This window comes from Musca domestica, unplaced genomic scaffold (genome assembly GCF_030504385.1).
Source record: "Musca domestica strain aabys unplaced genomic scaffold, Musca_domestica.polishedcontigs.V.1.1 45, whole genome shotgun sequence".
Classification (NCBI taxonomy): domain Eukaryota; kingdom Metazoa; phylum Arthropoda; class Insecta; order Diptera; family Muscidae; genus Musca; species Musca domestica.
The window spans coordinates 3,025,284-3,038,199 of NW_026712335.1; the positions used below are offsets into that span (position 1 = coordinate 3,025,284).

The following is a 12,916-nucleotide window of genomic DNA, read 5'->3' on the forward strand; positions in this document are numbered from 1 at the left end:
TTGTAGCTCCCCCACAAAGGGTCAAAGTTTTGAATAAACACAACGTTTATAAAATCCGAAATAAGCACAAGGTTCTTTTTATATTTCACACAACCCATTTCTTCTACTAACTCAAGATATGCTGTGAAGAAGGGATATATCGGTCTACTCCTTCTGGCTCCCCCACTTAGGGTCAACATTTTGAGTTTCCATGAAGCTCATAAAACGCGAAATTAACTTTCGATTCCATTCAGACTTGGTATATCCCAATATTTCCATCAACACAAGATCTGTTATAAAGATGGTAGAGATCGGACCATTCCTTCTGGTAGCTCCCCCACAAAGCGGCAAACATTTTGAATAAACAAATACGATCATAAAATCCGAAATAAGCACCCGGTTCTCTTCAAATTACACACATCATAATATTTTTATTAGACCAAGGTCTGCTGTGAAGTTGGGATATATCGGGTAACTCCTTCTGGTACCTTCCTCGCATAGGGTCAAAATTTTGAGTTTCCTGAAGCTCATTAAACGCGAAATTAACATCGGATTCCATTCAGACTTGGCACAGCTCAATATTTCTATCAACACAAGATATGTTATAAAGATGGTAGAGATTGCACCATTTCTTCTGGTACGGTACTTCCACCATCTAGGGTTCAAGATTTTTGAAAAGCAAAACTCTTTACGAAAGCGTCTAATATTCTTCAAATTTCACACATCCAAATATTTTTGCTTACGCAAGATCTGTTGTAAAGATGATATATACCTTCGAACCTCTTTGGTACCTCACACTTAGAAAGTCCCAATTTTCAATACTTATATCGGTGATTCTTTACCACTTGATATCTGTAAATATTTCTCTCAAACAGACTCTAAGATGAATTTGAAATTTATCATTTAGCATAAAATTGGATATAAATATTCGAATCAAATTTTTCGTTCCAATTTTGCACATAATAACATTTTTTATCTGTAAAGAGTGAGACCGAAAACTACATTCTTTTTAAATTTCATTAAACAAAAGTAAAAATTTTCGGAAATTGCATCAAATTTTAGAATAAGTTTAGTTTTGTTCGAATTGGTTAACTTTGGCACGAATTATGGTCTTCAAACGGCCACTGAAATCGTCACACGCTGCCCGAATGTTGCTCTGCGGTATTTTGACCCATTCCCGGCGAAGCGCTTGCTTGTGGTGATCGACACTTTGGTATTTTTTAGTGCCAACCTTGCTTTCCAAAATACTCCAGACACAATAGTCCAACGGATTGGTATCCGGAGATTTGGATGCACAATGGCTGGAAATGAAGCGAGGAACCTCATTTTGTAAACATTCTTGGGTGGCGCGTGCTGATTCGTGTTGGAATGTCCAAGATCTGCGGCCAAAATGTTTGCATGCCCAGGGCTTTTATACACCCTCCAAAATATTTTCGCCATAACATTCGGCGTTTATTCTGATGCCAAGGTCGATTAATACGAACGGAGAGCAACCATCGGCTGTTATGGCGGCCCACACCATCACAATGGCCGGAGCTTGAGTTCTGGTGGCCAACAGAAGGTGCACATTTTCAGCTGGCCTCTTTGACAAGCAAACGCCATAATTTTGTTTGTTTACAAACTGCTGGACAACGAATGTTTTCTCATCGGAGACGGAGAAAACCAAATTCAGCAGTTCATCACTTTCGGCCTAGCGAAGCAACTCTTTACCTCTTTTGAGTCTCTTTTTCGTTTCTGTTGGGGTGTAAGTTCTTGCACTTTTTGGAATTTCAATGGCTTTACCCCAAGCTCATTTTTTCAATATTTGCCGTATGGAATATTGCGATATGTTCAGCTCACGAACCATTTTTTCGGCCACTGCGGCGCGGGTTTCGATCAAGCCGCTTTTTTACTTTTCGAACCATTTCTGCTGATGTTGCTGTTTTCTTCCGTCCACTTCCTTGACGTCCGGCTACGCTACCAGTATCACGGTAACCAACGATGTTACGAAACACAAAAGATTTATTCACATTTAAATGCTGAAGTGACCTAAGGATAGCAACTTGTGGTTTTCCAGCCAAATATAAGGAAATCACACAATCACGCTTGAATTCCATCACGAATAACTTTTTTTCTGGAAAATTCTCACCAAAATGCTTTTGTACGCTTGTAAACAATATAATGAGCTGTCACTGGAATAATTTTAGAAATGACAGCTGTCTGAAGTCGGGTGCAGTTTTTTCATCTCACCCTGTATTTTGTTGGAAATAAAGAGAGGTGACCTATTATTTTGTCCGTGACTGTATAGTACAAAAAAAAAAAAAAACAATTTAGAAATATATCTGCAATAGTTTACAAAATTCTATACCATGGACCACATGTCTTATTTAAGACTCTTTGAGTAGTATCCTTGTCTATACTTTTAGTGCTCTTGCAGTGGCATCCTTTCCTATCCTTGTAGCTCCATACTGGACTACTTATTCAAGACTCTTTGAATACTGTGACCTTGCATGTTCATATGTAAGTGAGTTTTTCGGAGAGAGAGAGAGGGACAGGGAGAAACATTTACCATACCACAGCCATCCGCTTTTCCTAAAAATTCACATTATTTTCCGTATGTTTTCCCTGGAACCAATATGTTCCGAAAAACCTAATGCAATTTCATGTTGTTGTTATTAATTAAAAATCTAAATTTTATTACGGTCGTTTGTGTTTTTTTTTTTTTTTATTTATTTACAATCACATGAGGTACATTCGTAGTGCATTTGACGAGGTGGAAAAAAGGACGTAGCTATTACATATAAATTAATTTAATTGCAGGAAGTATACATAAAATAAATAATTTATAAATTAAAACTTAAACATGTCCTAGATACAAGAAACTTTACTATTGCATTTAATCCTTGTTGTTGATGGCACGCAATTGTTCCAATTCTTCGCGTTCCTTCTTGTTGCGCAACAAGGGTACATTGTAATCGAAAGCATAGTAGAAACCTTTGGGTTCGCCATGTTCTTCGGGACCGGGTACGTATTCGGGTTCTTGATGGACATATTCCTGATCAGAAGATTGTGGTTCATAGCGGCCTTCACCGGTTTGATATTCGGGAGCATAAGGATCGGGGTTGTGACCAGCAGCGGCAGCATATTCACCCCACAGACGGAAATGTTCCTCTTCGGCTTTTTTGACGGCTGGAGTTTTGGTGGGGGGATTCTTCAAATGAGCGGGGCGATTATCTTCGACATGGAAGCCAGTACGATCGGCATAGTAGTTGGCAATGAAGTCACGGCCATGAGGTTGAACATATTTGTAGGTACCGGTTACGGTGCCACTGGCATCTTTCTTTTCGTTTTTACCCTGATTCCAATCCTTGTAGCCGTAGACGTATTGACCCAAACCATCCTGGCCATGATACTGATGGGCATCGTAATGTTCTTCGACATAATCGTTGGGATTTTCAATTACACGACCCATATAGACGAATTCACCCTTTTCGTTGCGTGCCTCGGGCAAAGGATTTTCACCGGTCTTGGGAGCATATTCAATGTTGTTCAGGCCACGTGAGCTGACCTGAGCAATATATTGTTGAGCCTCTTCGGGAGAAATGTTAATTTTGAAAATATTCTCTGCCAAGAGGGCGGCTGGAAGGACCTGGAAGGAAAAAAGAGAAAATGGTTTGTTATTATTAAATATATAATGTTTTACAATTATTTTTCTTTATTTTATTTTACAAATAGGTCTGTAAAAGGACTAATCTGGCCAGAAGCTCTCCAGCTGAATGAAAACGAAAGCAAGACATTTTCAAAAAGCTAAGTAAACATCTTCAGCTACAGCATCTTGAGCACATACATTCGTTCGTCCATAGATTATCAGTTTAGAGGTCTTGCCGACGGGGGACGGGAAGGGTAGCAAGTAAAAAACAGTTAGTTCGGCCGAGGCGATCTTGGAATACCCTCCATTTCGAAAAAAATTGGAAATTTTCGAAATAATAAAATTCGTTTAAAATTCTGTTAAACTCTTAAAAATACCGAATATAGCCGATATATTGGGATCTATACGAAGACGTGGGCCAAAGGCTATTACAATATTCAAATACGAAACTTGAAAAAAACCCGGGTAATTATAGCTAAAATCATCAAAACACCGAATATAGGGAGGTACCGTTATATCGGGACTATACGAAGACCTGGACCTGCATAGGCAATTTTCTGTCACAGGCTGTAGTACCTATTAGGAACTACAAATACGAAATTTCAAACAGTTTCGGTGAATATTGTACCTACAATTCTTTAAATACCGAATATAGCGAGGTAGTGATGTATGGGGCCTATACGAAGACCTGCACCTGCTACGAACATTTTTTGCCATAATTAGTAAAACCCATTAAGATCTTCCAATACGAAATTTAAAACGATTCCGGTGAATAATGTTGTTGAAATAATCAAAATACCGATTATCGGGAGATACCGTTATATGGGGGCTATACGGAAACGTGTATGCAAAATTTTAGCCTTAGAGCACTCCACCATTTAAATTTGAATAAATCGTTTGTGTCTCGTACCATCGTTCGTTACCGTGATGCTGGTAGCGTAGCTCGACGTCAAGGAAGTGGACGGAAGAAAACAGCACAATCAGCAGAAATGGTTTGAAAAGTAAAGAAGCGACTTGATCGAAACCCGCCTCGCACTGGCCGAAAAATGGCTCGTGAGCTGAACATTTTGCAACATTCCATTCGGCAAATTGAAGATTGAAAAATGAGCTCGGGGTAAAGCCATTGAATTTCCAAAAAGTGCCAGAACTTACACCGCAACAGAAAGAAAATAGACTCAGAAGAGCTAAAGAGTTGCTTCGCTTGACCGAAAGTGGTGAACTGCCGAATTTGGTTTTCTCCGATGAGAAAACATTCGTTGTCCAGCAGTTTGTAAACAACCAATATGATCGTGTTTACTTGCCAATGAGGTCAGCTGAAAATGTGCACCTTCGGTTGGCCACCAGAATTCAAGCGCCGGCCATGGTGATGGTGTGGGTTGCCAAAGAGGTCAGCTGAAAATTTGCCCCTTCGGTTGGCGTTCTGATGGCCATGGTGATGGTGTGGGTCGCCATACTAGCCCATGGTCGCTCTCCGCTCGTATTAATCGACCGTGGCATCAGAATAAATGCCGAATATTATCGCGAAAATATTCTGGAGGTTGTATTAAAGCCTTGGGCACGCAAACATTTTGGCCGCAGATCTTGGACATTCCAATAGGACTCAGCACCAAATGAGGTTTCTGGCTTTATTTCCAGCCAATAAAATCTCCGGATACCAATCCGTTGGACTATTGTGTCTGGAGTATTTTGGAAGCAAGATTGGCACTAAAAAATACCAAAGTGTCGATCACCGGGAATGGGCCAAAATACCACAGAGCAACATTCGGGCAGCGTGTGACGGTTTCATTGGCCGTTTGAAGGTCATAATTCGTGCCAAAGGTGACCAATTCGAAAATTTGATGTTATTTCCGACATTTTTTGCTTTCATTCAATAAAATTAAAAAAAAAAGTAAAAATTCTGCCGTTTGACTTTGTTGACGTGTTTTTATCTCACCCTGTAAATACTTTCTAGATTATATTATGAATATTTTAAGGAGTTACAAACGGAATGGCAAAGCTAATATACCTTCCATAGAATGGTGGAGGGTATAAGAAGGTCGGTAAGATCCCGAAACCCTTAGGTCATAAATGTACAGCAGTCAATAAATGCCGAGTGGAGATCCGCGGACAAGGAATTTCGACCTTCAATTACCTCAAAAGCGTTAAAGACACAGTCGACGATATGTTTATAGTTTTGGTATCCACCTTTGCTTGCAAATTCAACAAGTTCCGCTCTGACAGTTAGGGAATAAAATAAAATAAAAATAATAAAAGGTCGGTAAGATCCCGAATCCTTTAGGTCCTAAATTGACAGCAGTCAATAAATGCTTTAAATGCCGAGTGGAGATCCGCGGGCATGGAATTTCCACCTTCAATTGCCTCAAAAGCGTTAAAGACACAGTATATTGTCGTTTTGGTATCCACCTTTGCTAACAAATTCGATAAGTTCCGCTCTGACAGTCCGGGAAATAAATCAAATTTAAGTGAGCCATTAAACACCCACACTGAATTTTTGAGGAAAACTTAATTTTGATATTGATTGGTATTTAAAGATAAAATCATTTCAAAAAGGTGATAATATTTACACATTTCAAAATGATGGGCAATCTCAACAATCCGGTTTTAAAGTTAGTTTTCTTTCAAAAACAACTGTTTATATATTTTTTACAATTAAAAAAAAAAAAAAAAAAAAAAAAAAAACAACCACAGACTGACTGCAAAATAATAATTGAACAATAAACATTTATATTTATGATTATTTCCGCTTTTATTTATTTAATTAACACTTTTGGAATTTCCGGAATTGCGCATATTTTGCTAAAACTTGTTTTATTTATTTTTTTTTGCTTTTATTGTAAAATAAAACAAACAAGTTACTTTCTACTCATCCTCATGCTGATACGGGAGACTAAAAGAAAATATTGAAATATTTTATTGGTTAAATGAATAAAATTCTGAATGAATTATTTTCCATTTGAGGAGGTTGAGATCATCTCTCTTTGTGTGATCGAAAACGATTGATGTTAATAATATTGAAATTCTTCTCATTTATAAATTCATATTTTTTTCTTTTTCGTAAAAAAAGGTGTCAATTCGATCAATCGGTTATGCTTGTTGGTTAAAAAGCCGATTAATATATGCGCAGATTTGAAACTCATTTGTTGTTGGTTGGCTGCTTTTTTTTTGTCTACAACGAATTTACTAGAATTTAACGGGTTTTTGTTGAATAAAAACCACAAGATCAAGAAGAAGAAATCGCGAAAAGGTTATCAAATTCCGAAAAATTAACATTTTGTACAATTCAATGGCACATTTAATCAAGCCGGATCTATGAGATCTCATTTGACGATGTTCTTTAAACTTGAATATTAATATTACCATGTTTTTTTTAAACAAATGTGATGTTGCATTTTTTGTTTATGTGTGATATAACAATGAGGATTTAGATTTGCGGACTATCTCAATATTTTGCTCTATAGTCCAGAAGTCGTGGACAGTGAAATGGAGTTGTAAAGTCCACGAATGAACCAGTTCGTTAGAACAATTAATTCAAAAGAACATTAGGTAGATCAATCTAGTTTATTTCTATGATTTAGAATCTTCCCAAGTTATTATGCTCTTGATCTACTAGAAGGTCTGGTTTGACACATTGTCTCATCAGGTGGTTATGGGAAATAAAATACTTCGATAGAACGATTCATTGGAATAACATATGAACTAGGTACTTATAAAAGTGATCGAACGGTTACGAATATATGCAGTTAGTAGGAGCGCTAACTAGTACTTCGATATCCTTCGCCTAAAGTTGTGTTCGGGTGTAGTCTTCCCTAATTTAAGAAGGTCTAAACTGCCTTTGAATCTATGCTCGGAGTAGGCTCATGTCTCGGATACGATGAAATACTTAGGGTAATATTTAATACTTAGGGAATCTTAAGAATGAAGGGTAGCCTCTCCCAAGATGTTATGCTTTTGATCTACTTGCAGGTGATATGATCTAAGATCGCCTATGCCTTCTTCGTCTTATTTGAGATTTCGTCTCATCAGGTGTAAAGGCTAAGTTTGTGGGAAAGAAAAATAGCTTCCTTTCTAGACATCGCTGAGGGTATGATAACGTCATATAAACTCCGTACTGTCTAGAGCGTCTGGGTTTCGGATACAGTGGAATCTTAAAGATGAGACATGGTCTCTTCCAAGACGTTAGGCTCTGGATCTACCTGCAGCTGATCAGAAATTTCGTCGCCTATGCCTTCCCCCATTGGTTTGACATTTCGACTCAGATGAAAGGGATGAAAAGGCATAGGTTGTGGGAACGAAAAATAGTTTCCTTTTGCCTGGACCTCCGTCCCATCCATAGGTCAGATGGCTCCTATGGATTTCATTCCTGTAGGTCGATCTATGATAAGGATCAAACACATAGAATCGACAAATGCCGATTCATAGATAATATCATCGTCGAGGGTATGCTAACGTCATATAATCTCTGTGCTGTCAAAAGATAAACGTCTGTATTTCGGACTCAGTGAAACCTAAAAGTGAGGGGTGGTCTTTCCCAAGATGTCGGGCTCTTGATCTATCAGCAGCTGGTCAGACATTTCGTCGCCTATGCCTTCCCCGCCTGGTTAGACATTTCGTCCCATCAGATGGGAAGGATAAGTTTATAGGAAAGGAAAATACTTTCTTCTTTCCTGAACCTCCGTCCCACCCGGAGTTTGTGTACAGGGTTAGATGGAAAAACTGCAACCAACTTCAGACTCCTCGCATTTCTAAGTCACTAGTCCGACAGCTGTTAAAATTATTCCAGGAACAGCTCATTAAATTGTTTACAAGCGTACAAAAGCATTTTGGTGAGAATTATCCAGAAAAAAAGTTAAATGTGATTCGGAAAATGGCACGTGAGCTGAACATATCGCAATATTCCATTCGGTAAATATTGAGAAATGAGCTCGGGGTAAAGGCATTGAAATTCCACAAAGAGCAAGAACTTACACCGCAACAGAAAGAAAATAGACCCAAAAGAGCTAAACTTGGTTTTCTCCGCTCCGATGAGAAAACATTTGTTGTCCAGCAGTTTGTAAACAAACGAAATGATCGTGTTTACTTGCCAAAGAGGTCAGCTGAAAATGTGCTCCTTCGGTTGGCCACCAGAACTCAAGCGCCGGCCATGATTATGGTGTGGGCCGACATAACAGCCGATAGTCGCTGTCCGCTCGTATTAATCGACCGTGGCATCAGAATAAATGCCGAATATTATCGCGAACATATTCTGGACGCATTTTGGCCGCAGACCTTGGACATTCCAACACGACTCAGCACTATCGCACTCAGCACGCGCCACCCAAGAATGGTTACAAAATGAGGTTCCTCGTTTCATTTCCAGCGAACAATAGGCGCCAAAATTTCCGGATACCAGTAGGTTGAACTATTGTGTCTGGAGTATTTTGGAAAGCAAGGTTAGCACTAAAAAATACCAAAGTGTCGATCTCCTCAAGCAAGCGCTTAGCCGGGAATGGACCAAAATACCGCATAGCAGAATTTGGGCAGCGTGTGACGGTTTCATAGGCCGTTTGAAGGCCATAATTCGTGCCAAAGGTGACCAATTCGAATAAATCTAAACTTGTTCTAAAATTTCATGCTATTTCCGACATTTTTTACTTTCATTCAATAAAATTAAAAAAAAAAAATGTAAAATTTATGGCTTTTGACTTTGTTGCGGTTTTTTTATCTCACCCTGTATATATTTAGCTTTCCATATCCCTTTCCTAATACTTCCAATTTTGGGCCATATTTTTTGTTGTAGCCTTAAGGCAAAATTGTAGTTTGTTGTGTCCCCAATCGGATTGTGGAACTTTTTGTCTGCGTAAAGTAGACGATGAGTTAACACATGTTTATTTATAGAATAGTGGGGCTATGTTAGTATTGAGATTTGAATTTGAACGTCATGCATCGTGGGACTTTGCTAAATTACTATTCTCAATGCCATCCTTGGGGCTTTAATAGAACAATTCGCAAGAAAAATTATCAAATAACCGTTCAAAAATTATCTTCGCCCTAATAAGGCAACAATTTCCAATACAAATATTTTCAAAATGAGACCGGCTGAATTTCTAATCCACGTTATTGCGTTTTAATCCACAGCACACTTATAACACTTTCGAATTGGAAGACAGATCCAATTAATTTATAAAAAGAATCTTCCCTTGTTTAGGTTGAGAATTTAAAATAGGATTCTGCAGTCAGACTATAGACCGGCTTAGAATGAAAAAAACATTTTTGCATTAATTCATATATGCACTTATCCAAAGAGGTATGAATAAATATAACTTTTCAAAATTGAATATAACTTTCAAATCTTCGTCTAGCCACTTAAATAGCGTCTAATATGCCTGATAAGCTGCTTAACCAACGGCGAAACGAGTCACATTCTGGTTGGATGTGTGGGACTTATTTATTTATTTATTTAAATGGGATTTAGATTTATTTAATTTTCAATATCGTATCCGTAGGTCATTAGTAGCTCAATTCGAAAAAAAAAATGTTCAAATATAACTGTCTGTGTTAGGATAACCAAATTTTCACTTGAAGCCAATTCGGAAGACATTCTTTGCCGGAACGTTTTTTTTTTTTTTTTTCTGAAAATAGGCTTAGCAAATCCTCTTATATAGCATGTCGTTTTTTATGAAAATTCGTTTATTTCAAACTAAAACAATTCCATCTCCAACTCTAGTAACTTTGACGAAAAATGCTTTTCACTTAATTAGAAGTTTTAAATCAAATAAATTTTGTTGCATCTGCACACATTTATAGTCTGAGGTTGTTTCGAACACATGCATTGAAGTTTACTTTTCAAAATTTCAAAATTTAAGTTTTTTTTCCAAATTATTTAATTCTTAATGTCAGCACTTCAAAATATTTGAATTTTTAATACATTCGATACATAATTGAATTGAGTTTTCCAAAATCTTTCGATTTGATTCACACATGAAATACAATTTTTTTTTGTAATTGTCTTAGAAGAAGAGAAAAAAAGTTTAAATACTAACCACCAAAAACACACTGAACAAAATACACTTCATATTTGATGTTCGAGTAATTAAAACGAAAGACTTAAGACACGAACTTGTTGCTAAAATGCAATTAACTTGTTTTTCTTTTGTTTTTGACTGTTTCTCAAACACCGATTTGAATCTCTTCACTGGCGAAATGCTAATGATTTAGAAATACTAAAAATCTTTCTATTTATATAGACGTTTGCTTAAAATCGAAGCTGAATAAATGTAAATGCAAAAAAAAAGAAGCCGAAGCAAAAACAAAAAACGTGTTGAAAAAAAAACAACAAAACAATAAATTAAGCACATGGCTGAATACGTTTTAAAAAAATAACTGCCAATGATGATACTCTCCAACAGCATCCATCTCATCATCATTAGCGTCATCTCATTTTGGTTCTGTGAAGATGAGATTTGTTCTCGTAGCCGGTTTATTACTCACCATCTTTCAGTCGAAGAAAAAAAAAATAAGAAAACATAAATGTATGTTTTTTTTTATCGCCAAGTCAATCAATATTTTTTTGCCAAGAACAAAATTTGTTGTTTTCTATTTCTATGGAACGAAAAAAGACGCACGCGTTTGCTGTGAACCCGGTTTTCTAATGCGATGCCCTGTTGTCTTGTCATTTCTCGTCCGCTGCCAGTCAAATCAAAAATTTTGTGTTGTGTTGTGTTTTGTTCTGTGGTCATGTTGTAGCTTCCTTAACTTAACCGAACAAATGGGGAAGACGTATTCAAATTTGTAATTATTTTGTGTAATCGTTCATTAGCACCCTCATCATTATTGGTATTGTTTGTTTCTAATATTAAGTGGTTATTACACAAAGACATACATGGACGTACATGCATGCAAATATCAATTGTTAAATAATATTTCTAAACTAATAGGGTTATGAGAAATGGAATCTTATATTTTCGCTTAGAACAAAAGTTGAGGATGTGGAAGTCTTAAGTTTTTATACCCTACACCACTATGAGTTGGGGTATACAAAGTTTGATTGGGCCAAAAATTATATAACACCTCGAAATATTGGTCCCCGACATAAGAAACTATATGTATGGATCTTCATCTCTCGCCAAGCTATGTCGATTTAGCTGTCCGTCTGTTTGTCTATGTTAATTTGTAATAACGCTACAGGACGCAATTATGGTCCCTTACTTACGAAATTGAAAATGGAGGTGACAGGGTCAGAATAGAACCATATTGTTTTGGAGATGATCGCAGAATATCGCAGGGGTTAAAATGGACCAAAAACAGAAAAATATCCTGATTTTGCTGTTATAAACCAATTGAAGCGGAATTTCGCATGAAATTAGAGGTAAGGGTTGGGCCAAATCCTACCAATTTGTAGGGTCATTGGACAATATTTAGCGGGTAAATTAAAGCCAAATCACATATTCATTTAAAAGTCACTTCTGACCATTAAAGACCACAAAAAATTGGATCATATTTATTTTGCTTTTAAGTCAAGAACTGCTGGGCCAATTTTCATATTTCCCATCAATTCGGAATGGTCTATTGCAAGAAAAGGATAAAATCTTAGAAAATCTAGTTTAGATAAAAAAGTGAATATTTTTTGTATACATTTTTTCAATATTGGGCAAATGTCACCCTATTAAAAAACTTGCTTGTTAACTTTGGATTTTTTTTTCAATATTCTCAACTCAAGTCGTATCTAATGTCCGTTGTTCACTAATGGTATATGTGCTTTGATACATTTAATGAACAGTTTTGAGGAAATCTCTTTTATGATATTTTCTCTGTCCAAAATCCGAAAGGTTTTTGATTCATTTTTTTAATATTTGTTTCCATAATATATTTTCAAGCAATTATAGGCCAAAAATTGTGGATTTTTAAAGGAGTTCCTGGTTAATAATTTTTATTATTTTAATATTTTTCCAAAATCATTTATTTTTAAGAAATCATGATTTTTTAAATCACTTTCTGGTTAAGAACTGTGGATTTTTATAGAACTTCCCGGTCAAATTTTTGGAGTTTTAAAAATATTTATGAAAATTGATTGGAAAACTTTATGGTCAAGAATTCTGGATATTTTTAAAAACGCTGATTTTTTAGATGTTCTTCAAATATCCTTAAATATTTAAAAAATATTTTTTTAGTGAATGTTAAAAATAAATCGTAAAATAATTTTCAAGAAAATCTTCACCAACAATTTTAATTTTTAAAAATGTTTATCATGAACAATGTTTTTGCGGACCTTATGAACCAAGGTCTGGAATTTTTTAAAATACCTTTGGATCTTTGGACTCTTCCAAAGAACTC

At 36.4% G+C, this 12,916-nt stretch overlaps 1 protein-coding gene across 1 annotated transcript; it reads right to left on the bottom strand.

Annotated features, from left to right (window-relative positions):
- Positions 1-2,752: 2,752 nt before the first annotated feature.
- On the bottom strand, positions 2,753-10,806 carry LOC131804516 (uncharacterized). The gene is made up of 2 exons (XM_059127494.1): positions 10,627-10,806; positions 2,753-3,607 (listed from the first exon to the last, which is right to left on the bottom strand). The coding sequence occupies exons 1-2, from the start codon at positions 10,657-10,659 to the stop codon at positions 2,855-2,857; spliced, it is 786 nt and encodes a 261-aa protein (XP_058983477.1). The 5' UTR covers positions 10,660-10,806; the 3' UTR covers positions 2,753-2,854.
- Positions 10,807-12,916: the final 2,110 nt, after the last annotated feature.